Source organism: Marmota marmota, unplaced genomic scaffold (genome assembly GCF_001458135.2).
Source record: "Marmota marmota marmota unplaced genomic scaffold, marMar, whole genome shotgun sequence".
Classification (NCBI taxonomy): domain Eukaryota; kingdom Metazoa; phylum Chordata; class Mammalia; order Rodentia; family Sciuridae; genus Marmota; species Marmota marmota.
The window spans coordinates 965,159-989,170 of NW_025999880.1; the positions used below are offsets into that span (position 1 = coordinate 965,159).

Genomic DNA, 24,012 nt, shown 5'->3' on the forward strand with positions numbered 1-24,012 from the left:
CCCCAAACCCATTAGCTTTGAATAATGCCTTTACAGTAGCCATGCTTTAGAAGAAACAGAAAATACACAAACCATCATTTGTTAAAAAATATTAAATGTGATAAAAAGCCAGGATTCTGCCACGAGTAATAGGAAATCATGGTGAAAAATCTGTGAAGCTTTCAGGTAGTAGCAAAAACAAAAAATTAGAATAGTTGTAGGAGTCTAGGAATGAAGCCAGATCCACTGTTCTAAAATTTTTAAATTCATTATCAAGAAAATTGAACTTTGACTAAGCCTTCAAATATTAGGTAAGAAAAACTATCTGTACTAATTTATTTACCTTTTATATTCTTTTGAAGACTCTATGTAGTTAATATTGCTTATATAGTTAGTTAATAATTATACTTATATGTAGATTTGTTCACATTCTACAGTTAGTTAATAATTAATAATTAGTTAATATTATACTTATATGTAGATTTGTTCACATTCTATTCAATGAGTAAAAATTATCAGGGTAGTCTCTATTGTATAGGTTTACAATATCACTGCCGTGAACAAGATGTAGACTTGGGTATCAAAATTGTTTGCAGTTTGTTAAACTTTTAAGCTGCCTCCAGAAGCACTATTGTGTTGATCAATAATAAATAAGACACTCGTGACTACATTCACATGGATTTTAATTCCATGGCTGAATGGGGAACATGGTTTTTATATACACTTGTCATTCTTTATATACTGGTGAATGCAGTTATGGGAATAGGCAAGTAACTGTCCCACCCACTATCTGGTTTTTTACATATGATTCTACTGGAACACAGGTATACATTTGTTTATGTATTATGTATGCTACTTTCGCCCAATAATGGCAAAGTTTAATTTAAACCAGAACTTTCTGACATGGAAAACTTAAAATATTTACTATCTCGTCCTTAATAAGCGGCCCAAGCCCTGATTTAGCTTAAACTTGAAGCTTCATAGGTGTGAAAAGAGAACCAGGCTATAAAAATACCATACTACAAAGAAAATAAAAGTCAGCAGCAATGCAACTTCAATAGTAGATTCTTGTTTCATAAGTGGAAATGTTTACAAATGAGAAATGGAACTCAAATGGAGTCCTGCATAAAGGACCCACAAATGACAGTAATTTGAAAATCTACTTTCAGTGGCATGGGTAGCAGATAGAAGCCTTATCAGAAACAAAAACAAGTTTTTCCTAACTTATAGCTAAAAACAAGTTTCTCCTACCTCAATGAAATCTGCTCGAGCTGGCATGTATCCTGCCATGTCCCGAGAAAGCAAGGAGTCAAAGGTAGGTCGAGGAGGATCATCTGCAGCTGGAAGAATTGTTTTCCTCAGTTAATAAAATACCGGCACAAAGAAGTCACACAAAAAATTCCTTATTAACATGGAAATATTTTTGTTTGTGTTGGAGAGAATAAATAAATAAACAGTGTTGGAGAGAATAAATGTTTTTATGAAAAAGATGAAGCATTACAGAAACAGACTGTCTTCTTAAAAAAAGAAAACCAAGAATAAGAGATTCTCTAAAATGGGGAAATTCCCTCTGATTTTTGCTTTTCTGAAATGAAAGGAAACCAGTCTTTAAAATTTTTTTAAAAAATTTTTTATAGGGCTGGGAATGTGGCTCGCCTGGCATGCATGCGGCCCGGGTTCGATCCTCAGCACCACATACAAAGAAAGATGTTGTGTCCGCCAAAAACTAAAAAAAATAAATGTTAAAAAAAAAGAAAAGAAACTTACAAGGTTTCTCAAAAATAAATAAATAAAATAAAATTTATTTACAGACAGGTTCTCACTAAGTTGCTTAGGGCCTTGCTAAATTGCTAAGGCTGGTCTCAAACCTGTGATTCTCAGGCTTCAGCCTCTGAGGCTACTACATTACATGCATGCACTACTGCGTCCAGCAAGAATTCTATTTTAACATTATAGAACCGAAGTATTTATCCTGTCAGTTTCGGTTCTCTTATGCCTTAGGGTCAATCTCAATTTACAAATATCATCCAACTGAGAAGCAAAAGCACATTACATTTGGAAGTTAGCTGAAGGTGAATCCCAGCTCCAATATACAGCAGTTCTGTGACCTTATGCAAATTATCTAACAATTAATCTAAATTAATTAATATTTATCTAAATTACTATAATTATTATACAACAAATATTATAGTAATTATATAATAATTATTATTAAATAATTAACTTTCTGAATCTAAGTTACCTCAGTGTGTAAAATGAAAGCACCTGTTCTATTTATTTCATTGGGTTACTAGAGGAACAAATGCTCTAATAAATTTTAGAATAAAGTGCTAAAATCCAAAATATTATTCAAATAGGAGGTATCACCAGCCTCTGAATTAGTCAACTATAAAAACTGTTTCTAGAGGCTAGGGATGTGGCTCAAGTGGTAGAGCGCTTGCCTAGCATGCATGAGGCACTGGGTTCGATTCTCAGCACCACATTAAAAAAATAAAGATATTGTGTCCACCTAAAAAACCCAAAAAATAAATATTAAAAAAAACCTGTTTCTAGGAAGTATGAGAAAAGGGGAGGAGAGAAAACATTAATATCTCATTACTTGTGCTTTGAATGTCATTCAGAAAAGATGTCTATTATAATTCATCATGTTTTTGGTTGATTTTTTAAAAAGACCCATTAATCCCAGAGGCACATAAGATTAAAATGTTTGCCTTCACTGCCACAACCAAGTAAACAAAAATAACAAACTGCTCGTTGGACTTGACATTGGGGCAATTAATGATAATAAGATAATACTGGACCCTGTTAAGCAACTTCTATCTATGATGACAAATCCTTGGATTACAGGGCCTGTACTCATAAAAGCATGGACAGGTTGATCCCTTTTTGACACTTCATCTATAGAAACATGCATTAAAGTTAAATATTCACTCTGAGTGGGTAGAATTACATGTTGGCTTAAAGGATCCAGATGTCCATTATAAAACTGACCCCTTCTTGACATTTATAACCCTAACTCTCAACAGCTTCATTCCAACTCCTCCTATTTTCCATAAGCTCTTTATCTATCCAAGTCATCAAACCATTATTTATCTGCAACTGAAACAGGGTTCCAAAATGAACTAAGTATCTCTTACCAAATTAGGGAGGAACTTACAGTGAAATGGAATGGCTGTATCAGCAGTTTTTGCCTCCTCTGCTTGTTTCAGGTTTAGCAGGGTAGATGCAAACAGAGGATTATTGATGAAATGCTTCATGTAGTGTTTCTCACACTCCTCCTTGGTCTTGGTGCACATCTGATTAGCTACATCCTGCCTAGAGAAGTGTGGGCAAAAAAAGGAAGGGGAGTAATTTTTCCATGTATACATAATTCTAAAAGCATGATTTCTTCTTTCCATGTTTAAGTAAATCCATATAGCATCAATAATCTAATACCTCCAAACAGATATCATGGAGATATCAGCTATGAACTATGAGAAGAATATAAGCCTAATCTTAGTTTAATCTGATGTTCTAAATCCTACTACTTAAAGATGTAGAAACAATGACTAAGAAGTTCTTTCTTGCCACCAGAAAGATGACTAGAATAATCTGTAAATTTCCTTCTGAGCTAGACCCCAGGGATGCTATAAATAATAAGCCACTATTATTTATAGCATTATAAGAACATGCACAATGTACTCAAGTATAGTTTTATTTTTGTGTAATGTTTTACGATATACAAAACACTTCACACGAACACACATTTCTCAACTAGAGCTCCTACAATATGCCAGACATTGAGCTAGAAAATTCATAAAATTATTTAAATTATTCCTAGTATGAACTCTGTGGTATATTATTATTATCATCTCAACTTCAGAGAAGAAAAAATAAAACTCAAAGAGATTAATAAACCTGCTCAAGAATATAAAGCTCCTACGTGACAAAGCCAAAATTTACAGACTTCTGATGATAGTAAAATTTCTCAAAGTGCCCTCCTCAAGCTCACTCTTCCAGAGTACTTCCCTAGTGCTTCACCAGAGCACTTCACTTCCTTCTTCTAAGCATCATTATGATCTGTTTTGTGTACTTCAATCATCTATATATACAGTTTTGATTCTTCTACTAGACTACGAGTTTCTTGAGGGCAAGATACATATCTTAATTCTTAGCTCTAGCGCCCTCACCAACAACCTTAGTGTCTTACCCACAGTGAAAAGAGAAGCAAGTCTCTGTTCTGTGTGCATGTAGTGCTGAAGATCAAACCCAGAGCCTCCCACAAGCACGCAACCAGTGAGCTATATCCCTAGCCCTAGAGAGGTGATAGTCTTTTTTGTGGCCTTTATTAAGAGGGAAGGAGGACAAGGGGGAAAGGTTTAGCCCATTTTAGAATTAGAATGGCAAGCAAAAACTGAAAACCTAGGCCAAAGATGACTAGTAAACTTCTCACAAGTGATCACTTTTTTATCTTCTTTGGTATTATCCACAGTACAAAATATTTTATGATGCTTAATGTTGAATAAATGAATTGAACTCAGGGCTCCTTCTTCAGGACCCTAGACATAGGGAGGCAGCATGGATTATTCTGATGAATACCAGGAAAAATTATATATACTAGCAAGTCAGGATAGGGAGGATCTAGTTAACAGTCCTTCATTAATAAGCCATATGATAATAAAAAATAGTTTTAACTAAGCTTCAGATTCTTCAGAAACAAAATATAGTTAATAATGCATATGCTATCTGGTTCACAAAACAAAATCAATGGTATGAAAGAGCTCCCAAAAGGTAAAAAATGAAAGTGGTGGGGGTTTTTAGGCACCAGGGATTGAACCCAGGGGCATTTACTTAACCACTGAGCCACATCCCCAACTTTTAAAAAATATTTTAGGGACAGGGTATTGCTAAGTTGCTGAGGCTGGGTCTGAACTCACAATCCTCCTGCCTCAGCTTTCTGAGCTACTGGGATTACAGGAGTGTGTTACCACGCCCAGCAAGTGATGGTATTTTTAAGTAAGTGCTTACTTAGGGCAAAACAGTAGTGAATGCAATTCAGTTCTGCCCAGCTTGGACTAAGGCAGGTGACAGCAAAAACCAAAAAGTGCTATTAGGATGACTTGAATTTCATAAGCTATGATCACCTACCTCAAGTCTGACTCACTTAAATGACACGGGCATCTATAGCCAATAAAAATAAAATCATAAGGGAGCAATAACTAATAAGTGTAAAACTTCTCCACTATTCAGAAAGGAACAACAAACCTTCCCAGTGTTGATATTTCCAAAGTAGCCTTTTAGAGCTGCTCAGTCATGGACCACTAAACATCCCACATTCCTGTGAAGCATTTCAGGCCTGGAAAATAATGTGCAAAGAGGAAGAGAACTTGTCTCTGAGTCCTGAATCAATAGGAGAGCAGCATAGTTTTCCTCTTTTTGAAGCTCCTCCCTTCACCCTTCAACAGTGACTTCTTCTCTGAGCCCACTAGGGAAGGACCACTCTTAATACCAAGATCTTACCAATTTCCAAAGCCACAGTCCATCACAGCTTCTAAAAGGGCCATTTCTTCTTGAGCAGTCCAGCTGGGATCAAGAACTGGAAAGTCTGAAGTCTAAGAGAAAAAAGTTTTGACTAAGAACACTGATAGAAATGAAACTCAAGGAATCCCAACTGTAGTAAGTACTATAGTTAAATGGTTTTCATTCTCATGTTATTGAGAAACAACTAAAGTACATTCTTATTAGTTGTCCATCTCTATATTCACCACTAGCTACAAAGGTTCTAATAAATATTCTCACCCATAATTGCAATACATTTCAAACTTGGCACAGAGGTAGAGATATAAGTTATGCTCCCATTTAGCTAAAAAAGTGAGAAGTTTTAAACTTAAAATTTTAAAACCAAATTTTAAATTTCAAATTTCAAAACTGTAAGAATCAAAAGAAAAAATGTAACAAACATGCAAATCAACTTGAAGGCATAATCATACAGAAAGGAACTAAGTGATTTTAAAACACTATAAACTGACTATATCTACAGTAGGCTATACCTTGAAAACAGAAAAGCAAACCAACTAAACAAAAGAAAATCTTAAACTGCTTTTTGGGGGGAGGTTTTGGTACCAGGGATTAAACTCTGGGGCACTAGACCCCTGAGCCACATCCCCAGTATTGTTTTGTGGTTTATTTAGAGACAGGGTCTCACTGAGTTGCTTAGTGCCTCGCAATTGCTGACGCTGGCTTTGAACTCACAATTCTCCTGTCTCAGCCTCCCAAACCGCTGGGATTATAGGTGTGCGCCACCACACCCAGCTGTTTTCTTTAGTGTTGATAATTTTTCTGAGACTATATATACATGTTTTATGGGGTAAACCAAATTAGCAATTATGTTATAATAATTGGAAACTGGGAGTTTTGGCCTGGGAAAAAGAAGAGATCAAGGAAGAAATAGAAAAGTAGTAGTTTTGTATTTGAACTGAAAGTTTTACTACAAGGGAATGACAGGTAAAGTCAATGGGTCCTAAGTTACAGTTAAATAGGAGCAAGAAGCTCTGGAGCACTACTGAACAGTATATACTGTACATTTCAAAAGCTAGAAGAAAGGATTTTGAGTTTTCATTACCAAGAATTGATAAAATGAGGAGATAAATATGTTTAACCTGATTAAAACACTACCCAATGCATAAATGCATCCAACATTACACAGTAATCTGTTAATATGTACAACTTTAATGTTTTTGTGTTATCAGTTAAAATTTTTATTAAATATAACGATATGTTTAAGAATTAATAAAGTGAGCCTGAGGTTATGGCTTTGTGGTAGAGTGCTCGCCTAGCATGTGTGATGCACTGGGTTTGATCCTCAACATTACATAAAAAATAAATAAAATAAAGGTACTGTGTCTATCTACAACTAATAAATAAATAAATAAATAAAGAACAGACCATTTTGATCTATTCCAAATGGACTTTTTTTTCAGAATAATATTTTTAGAGTGTATGTTTCAAAAACATCAATTATACAAAAGAAATTGGGATTCTAAATGTACTCTAATCAAAATTACTTTTGTTTACACATTTTTTAAAATAACAACTCATTTTTTGGTGATACTAAAATGTTATACCATTAATATATACAACTTTTATGTTTTAAGTACCAATTGAAATAAATTTAACTAAAGTGTTATAAAATAGAAAGTTTTAGTATGAATGTTTTGGGTTTTTTGTTTGTTTTCACAGTGCTGGGGATTGAACATAGGGCCTTGCATATGCTAGGCAAGATATCTACCAATGAGCTATATACCAAGCCATATGTATTTACACATAAGATATAATTTATCTTAAATGACAAACCAACCCAGCAGTATGAGTACTTCTAGTACCCAGTTCACAGTCTTTAAATACTACTTTCCACTAAAAGGAACTAGGGTTCCTTAAAGAAAAGGCTGTCGCCAAGTCTGGGTCAGGAAATGAACAAGACCAGATTGAAACACACTGTCATACTGAGAAGCAAAGCAGCTCTCAAAGACTAAAAGGGTCATATCAAAAGGATTCAAGAGTCAACTTGTAGAAGCTCCTACTAACCAAAAAAGGAGTACTGCGAGCATCAATAAGGACAACCTCAAAAGACTAAAACACACCAAATATTTTAAATATCTGAATGATGCTAGGTAACCAACTTTCAAAACTAGAAATTAGCATTTATCCTGCCTTTCCTATACAAACTTTATTCAGGATGACCACATAGATAATGATAAGAACTTTCTTTACAAAATTATTCCAACTCATAAATTAAAAGATCACGGGCTGGTGATACAGCTCAGTTGGTGGAGTGGAGTGCTTGAATCACACACACAAGGCCCTGGGTTCGATCCCTAGCATCACAATAAAAAAATAAATAAAAATTAAAAGATCACTATTTTGCAACTCCTGACCAATAAACAGATCTAGACAATGATTATAAATGAATTTGTTGTAGCCAGTGAACATAATTTCCAGTAAACACAAAAGATGGAAGAACAGGTTAATAAGCAAAACCTAGACTGTACTAACACCTATAAGGTGAACAACCCAGTTTTTAAGCATTAGATAAATTGGCACAGTGGCATATGCCTGTAATCCCAGCGACTCTAGAGGCTGGGGCAGGAGAATCCCAAGTTCAAAGCCAGCCTCAACAACTCAGGGAGAATCAGTCTCAAAATAAGAGAAATATAGGGGCTGAGGTTGTAGCTCAGTAATAGAGTGCTTGCCTCACAAGTATGAAGTACTGGGTTCGATCCTTAGCACCACATCAAAATAAATAAATAAAATAAAGGTATCGTTTCCATCTATAACTAAAAGAAAATTTAAAAAAAAGAGAGAGAGAAATATAAAGGGTGGGGGTGTAGTGGTAAAGTACTAAACCAGTAACAACAACAACAAAATTAAAGAGAGAGAATGAATAAATAAATTGCATATATTCACACAATAACATATCACTCAGTAATTATAAGGAATGACTACTAATATACACATAAATAAATACATCTCAAAAACATGCTGAGTGAAAGAAACTAGAAACAAAGGCACACACAGTAGGATTCCATTTATATGCAGTTCTGCAGTATGCAAAACTGACTATGTTGATAAAAATCAGAACAGTGATAACTTCATAGGTGGAGAAGTAGATAGGATTTTAAAAATAAAGACTTTATGAGATGACTGGAAATTGACCAGAATTACTTAAGAGACCTAAATGAAACATTTAAATGCTATAATGTCTGGGAGGATTTGCTTCAAAATAATGCAGAAGGGTGAGGGTTTCAATCAAACAAGATTAGCCATAAATTGATCATTTTAAGAGCTAGGGTGGGTATATGGAAATTTATTTTTCTATATGTGGTAGCTGGTTACAGTAGTGGCCCCTGATGAATTTCTCTTAGAATTTTCATTTAATATGGGCTTGGACCTGTGACTTGCTCTTTTGAAGACCTAGCAGCTTCCACTTTTGCACTCCTAAGACACCAAATAAAAAAATCTAACCCTCTTGCTGGAAAGACCATTTGGAGAGGCCACATGTAGAAATGACCCTGAGACCACGTGGAGAACCAAGGCCTCAGTTAAGAGGTTTTAGCTAACCCCCAATCAATTCAAGCTATCCTAATGAGGTGCCAGAGGTCTATGAAGAAAGTCTGGTGTACTTCTCTAACTCCAGTACCTCATGTGGAGCTAAGGGCCACTCTATCTTGAAAGATAATTAAATGGTTGTTACTTTATTTTTTAAAAATATTTATTGTTAAGTTTTAGGTGGATACAATACCTTTATTTTACATTTATATGGTGCTAAGGATCGAACCCACTGTCTTGTGCATGCTAGGTGAGCATTCTACCACTGAGCCACAACCCCAGCCCCTGGTTGTTACTTTAAGTCACAAATTTTGAGGAAGTAGCTATGTAGCAACAGATACTCAAACACCATTCTCTCTAATGTCTGTTTGAAATATTCCATAAGAAGTTTCATAAAGTGATACAATAGGTCTCCTGATAACAGATATTTAGAAACATCTTACATTTTTTGTTAGTGATTAAAAAATCTGTCATGATTAACAAAATTATACAACCAATAAGCAACACATTTTGATTTAACTACATACTATGAATATACGCCTAGCATATGCGCTATTATGAGATCCAAGAAACACTCCTTGGAGGCTATGTCTATATTAAATTTATACTAATCATTCTCAATCTGGCAAGTACCATAATGATATGTAAATATGACAACTCACACATTAGTTGAAGAGCCAGTTCTAAAACTGTATTTTGAAATATTAATTACTCCTTACCAACTTCACTGAGAGATAAACAATAAAAAAATTTTACACTACAGGTTGAAAAAAAAAAAAAAAGGCTAAAGGCAGTTTTTCTTGATGTTGTATCAATGTTATTTAACTAGTGGACCCAAACTCAGCCCTATTGAACCAGAATCTCCAACAGTAGGGACTAGACATCTATATTTCTAAGAAGATTCCAGATGATTCTTATGCACTAAAGCTTATAAATCACGGATATAAAGGGTGTGGTAGAAAGAGCTGCCTTTACTTGTTCAAGGTTCTGAGAATTACAAGACAAAAGTAAGTATAGAACTCAGAAATCTTGATTAATGCACCACCCACCACAGCATGAGTAACTCCCCAAAATACAGCACTGTGAGATGACAAAAGTACTAAAAATCATTTAAAGTTATTTGAAGCTTCTTATGCAAAAAATCGAATTTTTAGCAGCTTCACATGTGGAAAACCAAAATTTGGTCATCATTCCCACAGAAGAAAAGATTCACTGGAATAGATAAGATTGGCCAAAAAAAAAAGAGAGAGAGTATTAGTAATCCTCAAAAGCTCCCCAAAGGAAAGTAGAGAACTCTGAAATGTGTTTGTATGGGTGCTGAAAACATGAGAAAAGGATGATGTAATCAGAATTAAGTGAACTTGGAACGAAACAGTGTTTTCAGCATTAAGCAGAAGATGAGGTACCCAGAATAGCTCATGGTCAATTTTTCTCCAGTGAAAAAGCATGACTATCAACCTACCCAAGCTATACTGAATTATTTTTTAAAGAATTATTTCACCATCTTAAATTAATAAATTTGGGGATTGGGGATGTAGCTCAGTGGCAGAATATGTGAGGCCCTGGACAGGAGGAGTAGAAAGAGACGGGGGATGAGGGGAAAGGAGAGGAAGAGCAGGAGGAGAAATCTGTAGTCTGACTCTAGGCATTCTTGTGTGAATCTGGGAAAAATAATCAGCTTTCTAAAGATTTGACGACTTTGATGAAAGGAACTCAAAAGTCACAGCTACTGTGGCCACAGTCTTCAACCCTTCATTCATTTTGCAATTAAAATGGAAAAACTTATTCTAAGTCCTATAATTAATGAATAGACTATTTATAAGACTGAAGGTGTTTTGAAAGAGATAGATGAAAACTAGCCAGTTTGCTCCCAAGAACTCTTACTGAGATGTTGATTCACACTAAACTTTTTTTAACTTATTTTATTTTTTGACATTTATTTTATAGTTGGACACCATACCTTTATTTCACTCATTTATTTTTTACGTGGTGCTGAGGATTGAATCCAGGGTCCCGCGTGTGCAAGACGAGCACTCTACCGCTGAGCCACAATCCCAGCCCCTTTTTTCTTATTTTTTGGAACCAAGGATTGAACTCCAGGGCACTTGCCCACTGAGTCACATCCCCAGCCCTATTTTGTGTTTTATTTAGAGACAAGGTCTCACTGATTTGCTTGGTGTCTTGCATTTGCTGAGGCTGGCTTTGAACTCGTGATCCTCCTGCCTCACCCTCCCGAGCCAGTGGGATTATAGGTATGTGCCACTTCACCCAGCTCACACTAAACTTTTAAGAGACTGAAGTAGTCTATATGAGCCCTTAAAAGGTTTAATTAATTAAATTTTTAAAAAGTGTGTTGGGGGTGGTGCAGAAGAGGTAGAAATACTGCTCAGGAAGGATAGCAGGAGGCAGAGGTTCCTAGCATTTCATCAATAACCCTCCAGGACTCCCAGAATTGATGGCTTTGAACATGACAAAAGGGAGCCAGGAACCAGGGAGTGTGAGTAGCCTCTAGAAGCTGATAAGCTCTGAGCAACAGCCTATTAGCAAACAGTAGCATCAGTCCTACCTTAATGCAATGAAATTCTGCGAACAGACTAAATGAGCCCAGAAATGGGCTCATTCTTATTTTTTGGTACCAAGGATTGAACTCCAGGGCACTTGCCCACTGAGCCACATCCCCAGCCCTATTTTGTGTTTTATTTAGAGACAAGGTCTCACTGATTTGCTTAGCGCCTCACATTTGCGTCCAAATGAAAGCTTAGGCCACCAACACCTTGATTTCAATTTTATGGGACCTGTAGCAAACCAGGTGTGCCTAATGGTCTCCTGATTTACAAAACTGGGAGATAATAAATCTGTGCAGTCTTAAGCTACTTAATTTTGGTTGTTACAGCAACATAGTGCTAAATGATTAAACTACAATGTGAAATTATTACTTTTAAGCCAATCAGCATTATTTCCATAAGAAAAACTACAGAGAAGGCCAAGTGTCAAAAATTGCTTGGTGAAATTGGAGATTTAGTTAGATGCTCAATATGCTCTGAAACTGACAAAACTATTTTGACAAAAGTATCTGTTATACATACCTGTTGACTAGACTGGGTATTCACTTTGGCTTACTAAACCACCCATTCTCCCAGCCAGGGTTTGGAGTGGGCACTTAGCGGCATTCTCATTTTTTCTTTAAAGGTGGCAATACAATCAATCAAACAGAGCAAAGTCATAGTCTGGCCTATAAACCAGTTTGCCTCTTCAATGTCATTTTTATGTAGAGTAGTAATTTATTTGCTCTGTGTTCATTTATGATGTAACTCTTAGAGGATAATTAATTTTCACAAGGCAGAGGAATGGAGCGCTAGACATGAACTTCACCATCACCAACAGGAACCACATAAAAATATCATTAGCAAGCTGGATATGGTGGTTCACTGCTATATCCCAGAGGCTTAGGAGGCTGAGGAAGGAAGATCACAAATTCAAGGCCAGACTCAGCAACTTACAAGGCCCTAAGCAACTTAGCAAGACCTTATCTCAAAATAAAAAATCGGAAAAAAAAAAAAAAGGGCTGGGGATGTGGCTAGTGATAGTGGTTAAGCACTCCTGGGTTCAATCCCTAATATTCACCCCCAAATGCCGTTAGCACAAAGTGACAACATACTGACTATATGTTTATCAGCAAACCTAAAAAGAAACATACCTCTTATCCTCATATCAGAGAATCTTGAAATGTATCTCCTTTAAACACCTTCTAAGTTTGAAACAAAAATCTGAGTATAACAATAATACTTGTTTTTTAGAGTACTTGTCTAGCATGTGTGAGGCCCTGGATTTGATCCCCAGGTCCACACATTTAAAAAAAAAAATGTAGGTTCACAAAAATCCTAAAAAACTTACTCAATAACAATTATCAAATTCAGAAGAGAAAAAAAAGAAAAAGATATTTAAAGAGAACTAATTCCCAATCTAATGCTTGAAAAATGAATGGAAAATCCCAGCAACTTCAACATTACCATTATTTCATAAGTATGATCACTTTGATGTTTCTTGTACTCAAATCCTCGAGTGAAACACTGTAAAGAAAGAAAAATTAAGTTACCAAAAATCTACTTTCCAAAAATGCTTTCGTAAAGGATAGAAGATGGTTTGTGGGTGCTCTAGCTTATGATGAAGTTTTTAAGAAAGTTAATTTAATCCTCTGTGCAGCTACAATAGGATGTTATATTTACAGTCATCGTTTTTCAGTGGCCCTTATGGAGAAAAAAAGGCTTTTTTATAGTATGATTCTCCCTCAATCAAAGCATGAATCCTGAAATCAGATGGCCTAAATTTGAACCCTGGCTCCGTACTTAACCATACTTTAACAATTCTTTTTTCATATTTTACAGTCTAAAATTTGGATTCACCTTGTAATTTAAAGTATATGAGAATTTTAATCACCCATTTTTACATTTTAGTATTTCTGAAATTGGGATGTTTTTTAAAATCAAGTGTTTGGGGATCTGATAAAACATGGTATTTCCTTGAACAAGTTACTTAACTTCTCTTTGCCTGAGTTTCATCTATTAAGTGAGGATACTTATTTATTTACTTCATAAGATTTTAGAGATGATTTAAGGGTTAATTCATGTAAAAACTCAAAATAGTGCCTGGCACACAGGAATCACTTATAATTAATATTGTTGCTACCATTACAACCCACACAATAGTTTGTTCTCTTGTCACCTCTACAGAGATCAGTCTTCAACAAGACAATAAACAATGTCATCAAATGGAACAATTCTCCAGTTCTGATTCCTTTAATCCCATTACTTTAATCTATTTGGAAAAACTTTTAAGCATTAGACTGATATGCCTTGTGGAACAGTCAACAGTCTGTCTCAACCATCTGGTCTGAAAGACTAACTAGAAGGAGTTGTTATAATAAGGTATATCCTAAGCAATCTACTGTAATCTCTGAATTACTATATCCATAATCAGCCAAGCCTCTCCTTAGTGAGTTACCTGCAAGCAGAGAAAAAAAGGAGGTGGCCCACATTCAGCACACTTAATATAAGGCTCCATAAGGTAGGAAGAACAGCCTCTGCAAGGTGGCTTATCAGAGGGATCACCTAGAACAAAGAAAAAGAAAATACACAAGCTTTAAAACACCTCATGATTATATCATAAGTGCAAAAAGGTGAAAAATTGCAAATGACTACATAGAAAGTGAGCTGGGCTGAAAAGTACATGGGAGACAAGATGAGCTCATTTCAAACAAGCAAAAACAAAAAAAGTATCCTCCTTTTTTAACTTTAGGGAAGCTTTGTGTACCTATGGCTTCAAACAGAAGTTAGGTAGACATGGTCCCCTGCAGAGAAAAGTATACACAGATTTTAAACAAAGTCTCATAAATCAATAGTGGAAAAAGAACATGCCTACACAATACTTACAGATAAAGCATATCTGACAAAATGTTAACAACAGCTGAATCTAAGTAACAGGCACATAAGTAAACACTCTACCGTTCTTTTAGCAGTAGGAAGGACAAAAATCTTTAAATACGTCTTGAGGTTTAAACTTCATATGAGTTGAGATTTAAACTCAAGAACACTTCCTCCCTTTCTGCTGTGGTAAACACAGAGCACAGCCAACTTTTTTCAACTTCCATGACAGTAATGTATCTCTAAAATATTAAGGCAAGGAGTATGACCTCAACTCTTTAAAGTCATAAATGCAGACATATGTGTCCTCAGTGGCCTCAAATTCTGCTTCTCTGGAATCTGGGCAACCCAGCAAAAGTATGTTCTGATCAACCACAGGAGACAAGAAAAAAGACCTTGAAAGTAGATGAAGAGATTTTTTTTTTTTTTTTTTTTAATATTTGTCATTGTAGATGAACATAATACCTTTATTTTATTCATTTATTTTTATGTGGTGCTGAGAATTGAACTCAGGGCCTCATACATGCTAGGCAAGCACTCAACCCAGCCCAAGATTTCTTAAATTCTTTAATGGCATTTTCCTTAGTCCAAGAAATATTCCTCAAGGCACCTTGCTCTCCTCTAAGTGGCAAATATTGTTCTTTTATTTCTAAATGAAGACATGAAGGAAAATGACAAAAGAAACATACTCCTAGTTGTAGTTTCAAATTAGTTACGTGGAATATCAACTACTCAATTTCTCCCATTTTACCGATTTTAAATTATAACATGGAAAAACAAAGTTATTTTATATTAAGTGCTAGATGCAAATTTTTATCAAATTACCTTCTCTCACTTCCTTTGTTTTTTGTTTTTTTTAAAGGGAAGGCTAGGCAAGATAGCACATGCCTTAATCCCAGCTACTCTGGAGGCCGAGGCAGAATGACTGCAAATTTGAGGCCAGCTTCAGGAACTTAATGAGGCCCCATCTCAAAATAAAAATAAAATGGATTGGAGTGTGGGGGTTGTAGCTCAAGTATAGCACTTGCCTAGCACTGTGAGGCACTGGGATCGAGTCTCAGTACCACATAAAAACAAAAGGTATTGTGTCCATATCTATAACTGAAAAAAATATTAAAAAAAAAAAAGATTGGGGATGTAGCTCAGTGGTAAAACACCCCTGGGTTTAATCCTCAGTATCAAAAAAAAATTTTAATTAAAAAATAAAACAAAAGGGACGGGGTCTCATTACATTGCCCAGGCTGGCCCTGAACTACTAGGCTCAAGCAATTCCTTTGCCTCAGCCTCCAGAGTAGCAGAGACTACAGGTATTCACTACCATAACCAGCAATCTACTATCTTAATATTTAAGGTTGTCTTTCTTCAAACTTTCCTGAGAAAAAAAGATTAGCTACTGACCAAAGTAGAGTTTTTAAACCCTTATTTCAAGAAGCAATTATTCTGTAACAGCAATCCATCTTAAAATTTTACACAAAATATGAATTGTCATCCACTATCAACATTTTGAAAAATATTTCTCTGAACTTTGTTCTACTTACATGTATCTTATTATTTATTTTCACAAAAGTGGAATACTAATCATGCTTTGCCTGTTTTTTTCTCTTAATACACTTGTAGTCATTTTTTTAAATGATAGTACACATAGATCTTCTTGGTTTTTCTTCTCCCTTTGTCCTCTTTAATGGATGAATGATATTCTAATGTATCAATTATCTAAACTGATATTCTCAACTACCCCTTTAAGAAGACATTTTAGAAATCTGAGGAGGTGCTTTTTTTCGGTTCCCAGATGACTAGGGAGCACTACTGGCATTTTGAAGACAAGAAACCAGGATTCTAGATACCCTGCAGTGCTTATGACATTCCTACACTAGGAAAATACTGACCTACATCCTGCTTAACTTTCAAATGTGCCACCATTCAAGTAGATGAGAAATCTCATACTTAGAGATGCTTTAGAACCTAATTCCATATTACATATAAAGCAAAATATTATATATATAAAAATATGCTGTGTGTATGTGTGTACATTATTGTTTTATTCGAAATCTTATCAGGAGTTATTCGGGCTTATGCTATTTCTTATTCACTAATACACCTGAATCATTCTTCATTTGTAGTGCAAGATGCTCAGTGATTCAATATATGGGTACCTGACTACCTACTCATGTTGTTGTCTTTTATTATGTCTAAGAATATTCAGATATATAGTAAGTTGCCTTCCTTTGTTATCTCTTTTACTTTGTCCCTTATTATAGTAGATCATTATTTTTATTTCTTGAAACCATATGTGTAAAATACAGTATCTACATATCTATATTTCGCTAGCAATTAGTAAAAGGGATCTTGAAAATATCATAAAAAGTAGCTGGGTGCATCGACTCAGGAGGCTGAGACAGGAGGATGGCAAGTTAAAGGGCAGCCTCAGCAAATTAGCAAGTCCCTCAGTAATTTGGTGAGACCCTCAAAATAAAAATATTTTTTAAAAAAGAGGAAAAAATCATAAAAAAGAAATCACTGGGCTAATATGATTGATAACAAACAACTAATCTAACCAATTCTCCACTGGTGGGGTGGGCATTTATGCATTTATGTTGTTTCTAACTTTTCACTATTACAAAGAATGCTGAGATCTATATCCTCGTATGTATTACATTTTATATTTATCCGCAGAATAAATATTTTCCTAGAATTAGAGAGGGTACAGATTGAGGGTTTTGAGATTTTTTTGATACACATAGTCAAACTATCTTCCAAAAAAGTATTCTAAAATATTTCTGTAATTTAGAAGCAGAGAAAGGCATTTTTAACATCATCCAATAATGAGGCAATGAAAGGCTAATTAGACTACATAAACAAAATAACAACTATTTTTGGCAAAAACACCATGAACAAAGTAAAAAGCAAATGAACTGAACAAAAATATTTGCAAACTTATGACAGATAAAGGGCTGAAATTCCTAATATAAAAAGAACTTGTCTAGCATATGTGAGGCCCTGGGTTTGATCTCTAACATTGAAAAAAAAAAAAAAAAAGCCAGGCATGATTGCACCTGGCTATAGTTTCAACTACTTTGGAGGCCAAAAAAGAATTGTGAATCACCTGAGTCCAAGAGTTAGAGATGGAGACCAGCCTGGGCAACATATCGAGAAACCATTACCTCAACCCCACTAAAAAAAAAAAAAAAGCCAGGCACGGTGGTGGATACCTGTAATCCTAGCTACTCAGTAGGCTGAGGCAGCAGGATCAAGTGTCAAAATAAAATTCAAAAAGGGCTGAGGGCTGGGCATTGTGGTATACATCTGTACTCATAGGATTTGGGAGGCTGACACAGGAGGCAAGAGGATCGCAAATTCAAGGCCCACCTTACCAACTTAGGGACATCTCAAAAAATAAAAAGGGCTGGGGATGTAGCTCAGTGGTAGAGTGCCTGTCTAGCATGTGTGAGGCACTGGGTTCAATTCTCAGTACTGGAAAAAAAAAATTAGGGGAAAAGGAGAAACATAAAAACAGCCTTAATTGGGTTGGGGATATAGCTCAGTTGGTAGGGTGCTTCCCTTTCATGCACAAGGCCCTGGGTTCAATCCCCAGCACCACAAAACTAAAATAAAATAATTAAGGCAAACTAATCAATCTAAGAAAGTTAACAAAAATGGCCTTAATCATATGAAAAAATTATATAGTTTTACTTATAAGAGAAATAAAAATCAGAACTACACTCAGATATAATTTCTTATGTATCAGATTAGCAGAGATTCCAAAGCTTAACAGTAGTTTCTTAGGAGAATGGGGAAATAGGAATTCATATGTAGTTGGTGGGACTGCAAGAGTACAACTCCTATAGAGCAGAATACACAGTATCTAAACAAAATTATGCATCTTTTTATTTTTTGAGCCAGCAATCTCATTTCCAGGAATTTACCCTGAATATATATCTCCAAGAATACATACATATGCCCAAGGTTTTATATTAGATTATTTTAAAGTATGAAAAACTATGAAGATGTCCAAGCACTAGTTTATTTTAATAAATCAGTGCTATCTCCACACAATGAAGCACTCTGCCACTATAAAAAATTAAGTGTTGGGGGTATAGCTCAGTGTAAGAGTATTTGCCTAACATGTACAAGATCCTGGGTTAGATCCCCAGCATCTCACACAAAGAGAATGAGAACAATTTCTGTAAACTAACATTTCCAGAAAGTACTATTAAGTAGAAAAAAAAGTACAAAAAAAAATACTTAGTATGCTATCTTTCTAATAAGAAATTACAGAAAGCCAGGCATGGTGGTACAAACCTGTAATCCCAGTTACTTGGGAAGCTGAGGCAGGAGGATTGCAAGTTGGAGGTGAGACCCTGTCTCATAATTTTTAAAATCTTTTTTTTTTTTTTTAAACAGTATTAGAAATTAAACCCAGGAGTCTTCTACCACTAAAGTACATCCCCAGGCCTTTAAAAAAATTTTTTTGAGACAGGATCTTGATATGTTGTCAAAGCTGGTGTCAAATTTGCAATCCTCCTGCCTTAACCTCCCCAAGTTATTGGGATTATAGTGCCACTGCACCTGGACTCAAAATAAATTTTTTTAAAAAAAGGGCTAAGGAGCTGGGGTTGTGGTTCAGCGATAGAGTGCTCGCCTGGCACATGTGCGAGAGACCCTGGGTTCAATCCTCAGCACCACATAAAAATAAATAAGTGAAATAAAGGTATTGTGTCCAACTACTACTAAAAAATATGTATTTAAAAAAAAAGGGGATGGGGGAGCTGAGAATGAAGCTCAGTGGTAGAGTGCTTGCCTAACATGTGCAAGGCCCTGGGTTCAATCCCCAGTACTGCAGGTAAAAAATTTTTAATTATAAGGAAGTAAAACACGTATCTCTTTTTTAAAAAAATATTTTTCTTGTTATACATGGACACACAATATCTTTATTTATTTTTGTGGTGCTGAGGATGGAATCCAGCACCTCACATACACGAGGCAAGTGCCCTACCACTGAGCCCCAGCCCCAGACATATCCTTTTATCTCTGCAAAAAGAAATAAAGGGCAGATAAACCAGAAAACAAGCAAGCTGGATAATTATAAGGGGTTAAAGGGGGACTGGAGTGTAGTGGAAGAGATATAAAAGGGAGTGGCATTTCTTCAAATATGTTTTTTTGCAACCATCATACTAAAGACTTGATCAAGCAAAATCAGAAGATACAAAATCATGGGAGAAATTCTAATTAAAAGCTGCATTTAAATTTTTTTTTTTTTAGTTGTAGACGAACACAATATATTTATTTTTACGTGGTGCTGAGGATCAAACCCAGTACCTCACACACGTGAGGCAAACGCTCTACCACTAAGCCACAATCCCAGCCCGGCTTTTTTTTTTTTTTAACCTCAAACTATTTCCCTTTGCATTGCTTATTATAACAAGGGAAAAAACAGAAATCATACAAAAGATATGTGGGTATTCTGTGTATTCTCATACAACTTTACTGCAACTTTCTGTAAGTTTGAAATTATTTCCAAATAACATGTTTTAACAATTATATTTTCAAAGATGGGGGGGGGGAGTAGTTTCAGCTTATGCTTCTAGCACTGGAACAATTTAGATTCTTTCTCCAAATGTAAAATGAAAGGGTTGAACAAGATGCTTCTGAATATATAGGAAGTGTGGTAAAAGAGTAAATTAGAGCTCCTTTAAGAAACTGCTGAAGAGGTTTGGGGTTGTAGCTTAGGAGTAGAACAATTGCCTACCACATATGAGGAACTGGGTTTGATCCTCAACACCACACAAAAATAAATAAATAAAATAAAGGTGTTGTGTCCATCTAAAACTATTTTTTAAAAAGTTGCTAAAGAAACAAAACCCAAAAGTACCTGATCTTCTCACTGGAACTACTAAATATCTGATAATGGGATTGCTATTTCTGGCAAATTTGATTTCTTCACAATATAGCAACATAAGTCTCCATAATTGTGGCTTCTTCAATTTATTTCACACCATAATTCTCTACATCATTATCATACTGTAGTTTACTCTTAGAACACAAATTCCACTTACAAGGAGGGAAAAGGGAATATTTTCTTTATCCAAAATTAACACTATAAAGGTGCCTGATACAAGTTATTAGTTCTAAAGAGAAATCCCACTGCTTTTTTGTTAAACAAAAATATTTTATTTTTAAGTTTTTTTATTTTTAATTGACACATAATTACATATATTTATGGGATACAGTATGACATTTTGATACATGTATACAACGTGTAATGATCAGATCAGGACAACTGGCATATCCATCACTTTGGACATTTATCAATGCTTTGGGAACATTCAAAATAGTCACCGCTAGCTATTTTCAATTATACAATTAATTGTTGTTAATCATAGTTATCCTATCATGCACCAGAACATTAGAAGTTATTTCTCTTATCCAACCCCACTGCTTTTAATTACAGGTTAAACATACTAAGCCTGATCCATTTAGCTTCATTTTCTTCTAGGATCTAGGGTGATATATTTTATCAAGTTTTCAGTGGGTAATCAACACCTATTGGTTGATTTTGATTTGATACTCTTATAATTTCTTTAGGCTCAGATCTACAGGGCACTATTGCTTAACTTCAAAGGGCTTATTTTTCTTCCTTGATAAATTTCCATTTCATTTTGCTGTTAGTATTCACCTGAGACTCATTTCTACTATACTTACTGCTAAAGGAACCCAAACGGTCCATTCCCTAATTGGCAAAGATTGCTGCTTTTTATCTTCCTTTGTGCAGAGCTTCCTCAAGATCTCAGAACTGGCCAGCACATACACCAAAGCTTGATGTCCCCCTAGGAACAAACAAAAGTGGCACATGGATCAGAAAATCATTCAGAGATAGGAAAATACACAACATATTCAGTTATACCATTGTAATACTGAGCAAATTAGTTTACCTCTATTATGTCTAACTGGTATGATATAATAATATCTACCTCCCAGGGTTGTTCTGAGAATGTCATCATAATCAAACATCTGGCCCACAGCAAGTCCTCTATAAATTATATAGATAGATATAAAGGGTTTTTTTTGTTGTTGTTGTTGTTTTGTTTTTGGTGCTGGGGATCAAACTTAAAAATCTCATGCATGCTATGCTATGCAATCATTCTATCACTGAGCTATATCGTCCCTCCCTAAATGCTATATATTTCTAATAGTAACTGTTGCCTTTCTCTACCCAGCTTTCTCTACCCTTCTCTCTTAAGGCCTCTGTCTTTTAGGGAACTGACCCTTTAATATTTTATATGGTACTGGTAGAGGTACCAATCAATACTCAAAATCTCTACCTCCACAGAAGCTACACCAAAGATTTCTTTTTTTTTTTTTCAGAAATCTGGATCTTAAGTTAAGACATTGCTCCAGGATAGAAGGTAGACAGAGCTTATTAGCTAGTCAAAGAATTTAGTCAATAAGTTCTGGCTATTGGGTCCATACCCCCCATGGTGACTGGCTCTAATTTCTCTGTCTTTCCAATAAAAACTTTAATCAGAATGATTTTCTATTACTAAAAACCAAAAATCCTATCTATAAAACACATAGTTAACTAATTTACTCTTTCAACAAAATACAAAATACCTTCTTTGAAGGCAGAAATGAAATCTTATTTCACATTAAACCAAGAAACATCCTCTTTCTTCTATACACCAGAGTTTTCCATCCCTTTTCTAGAATTTTCCCCATATATTTTATGAAGATTACTTCTAACTGCACACCTTTTCTCACGTTAAGACTAAACAAAAACAGAGACTACATACAATACAAATTTATATGCCTTTAAAGTATCAAATACATAGAATTCACTAAATAATTCACTAAATAATCACAAAAGTTAGTTCTACTTGGGCTACTGAATAAATTCCAGATTTGTTAAAAATGTCTTTTTAGTTGGACACAATGCCTTTATTTATTTTTATGTGGTGCTGAGGGTCGAACCAGCGCCTCACACGAGCACTCTACCACTGAGCCACAACCCCAGCCCCAATTCCAGATTTTTTTTTAAAAAATGAATTCATCTTTAGTTTTCCTGGAGTGACTTTTTTCACTTTGATAAATCAAATGCACAAAATGCTCAAATCATTACCCATAATAAGGCTGTCAATCAACTTTCCCGTTTTTGGAGTGGAGCCTCCTTGTACAAAGTCCCAAGTCTAGTTGGTCTTTGACAAAAAATGAGGTTAGCAAGGGCATATTATACATCCAGTAATAAAATAATGGTCAACATTTATTGACCTTGTCCCATATGCTAGGTACTGATTGTTAACCACCCATGCAGATGATCTCTGAATCCTCACTACCTTCTGGGGTGAGCTACTTTTTATTTTTTAGTACTGGGGACTAAACCCACAGGCACTTAACTATTGAGCCACATCTCTATCCCTTTCTTTATTTTGCATCGCGGTCTCACCAAGTTGCTTAGGGCCTTCTTAGTTGCTGAGGTTGGCCTGGAACTTGGGGTTCTCCTGCTTCAGCCTCTGGGTACAGTTGCCCACGGCCTTTTTTTAATCGAACCCAGGGTCGCTTAACCACTGGGCCACATCCCCCTGTGTCCTCTCCACCCCTTTTAATGTTTTTTTTGTTTTTTTTTTTTTTAAAAAAAGAGTCTCACTAGTCCTAGCTAAGTTGCTCAGGTTGGTCTCGAACTTGCCATCCTCCTGCCTCAGCCTCCTGACAAGCTCCTTTTTTCATAAAGCTCTGCCTGGGGTGGTGGTGCACGCCTGTAATCCCAGCACCTTGGGAGGCTGCGGCAGGAGAATCACGAGTTCAAAGCCAGCCTCAACAAAAGCTAAGCAAATGAGTGAGACCCAGTCTCTAAATAAAATATAAAAAAAAAAACAGGGCTGGGAATGTGGCTCAGTGGGCAAGTGCCCCAGAGTTCAATACCCAGTACGCCACCCCCCCACCAAAAAAAAAAGCTCTGAAAGATTTAGAGTGCTTGCACAATGTCTTTCTGGTAGTGAACAGCTGTGCCATTTCAACAGAGGTGATATAGATGGTCAAATAAAGGATGTTTAGAATAAACGTCAGAAAACACAAAACTGCAGTATGCAGAATCTCCCTTTCTCTCCATCTCATAGAAGACCGAACTGTGACACTAACATGATAGGCGCCAGCTCCACAGAAACACTGGTTAAATTCAAATTAGATATTGGAATGTGGAAGAAAGGCGCTGTGAAAAGCGATTCCGCATGGTGCAGAGGAGACGCAGGCTTTACAGTTTTGCAGCCAACTTACTTGGTCTCTATTAGCTGCAAGTCATTTTTTTCCTCTTTGCTCCAAAATGGTGCTAACACACCTACTTACAAAGGCCTACTTGGAAATTTCACTTGGTAACGTCGATCAAGGGCATCTCGAACAGCACTGGTATAGAAGTGATTATGGGCTCCATTGCAGGGAACGATACACCAAGGCTGGGACACAGCAGGGCCGCCCAAGCGCGGGGCGGGGCTCCAGCGGGGTCAGGCCCGGCCGCGTGCCGCCCTCCCCCACAGTGCGGCGT

At 35.8% G+C, this 24,012-nt stretch overlaps 1 protein-coding gene across 3 annotated transcripts in view; it reads right to left on the reverse strand.

Annotated features, from left to right (window-relative positions):
• Positions 1–23,836, reverse strand: part of Tada2a (transcriptional adaptor 2A) — a 50,936-nt gene extending 27,100 nt beyond the window's left edge. Inside the window, exons 1-7 of one of the 3 annotated variants that reach the window (XM_048787902.1) lie at positions 23,817–23,836; positions 21,183–21,307; positions 14,065–14,171; positions 13,074–13,133; positions 5,479–5,570; positions 3,137–3,294; positions 1,231–1,319 (exon numbers count right to left, since the gene is read on the reverse strand). In XM_048787902.1, coding sequence (XP_048643859.1) covers positions 1,231–1,319; positions 3,137–3,294; positions 5,479–5,570; positions 13,074–13,133; positions 14,065–14,171; positions 21,183–21,207 — 531 coding nt within the window. In that variant the 5' untranslated portion in view covers positions 21,208–21,307; positions 23,817–23,836. Of the gene's footprint in view, positions 1–1,230; positions 1,320–3,136; positions 3,295–5,478; positions 5,571–13,073; positions 13,134–14,064; positions 14,172–21,182; positions 21,308–23,747; positions 23,769–23,816 lie in introns of those variants that run through there. The other 2 variants (XM_015495346.2, XM_015495347.2) reach the window with 2 other exon arrangements.
• Between the last annotated feature and the right edge of the window lie 176 nt (positions 23,837–24,012).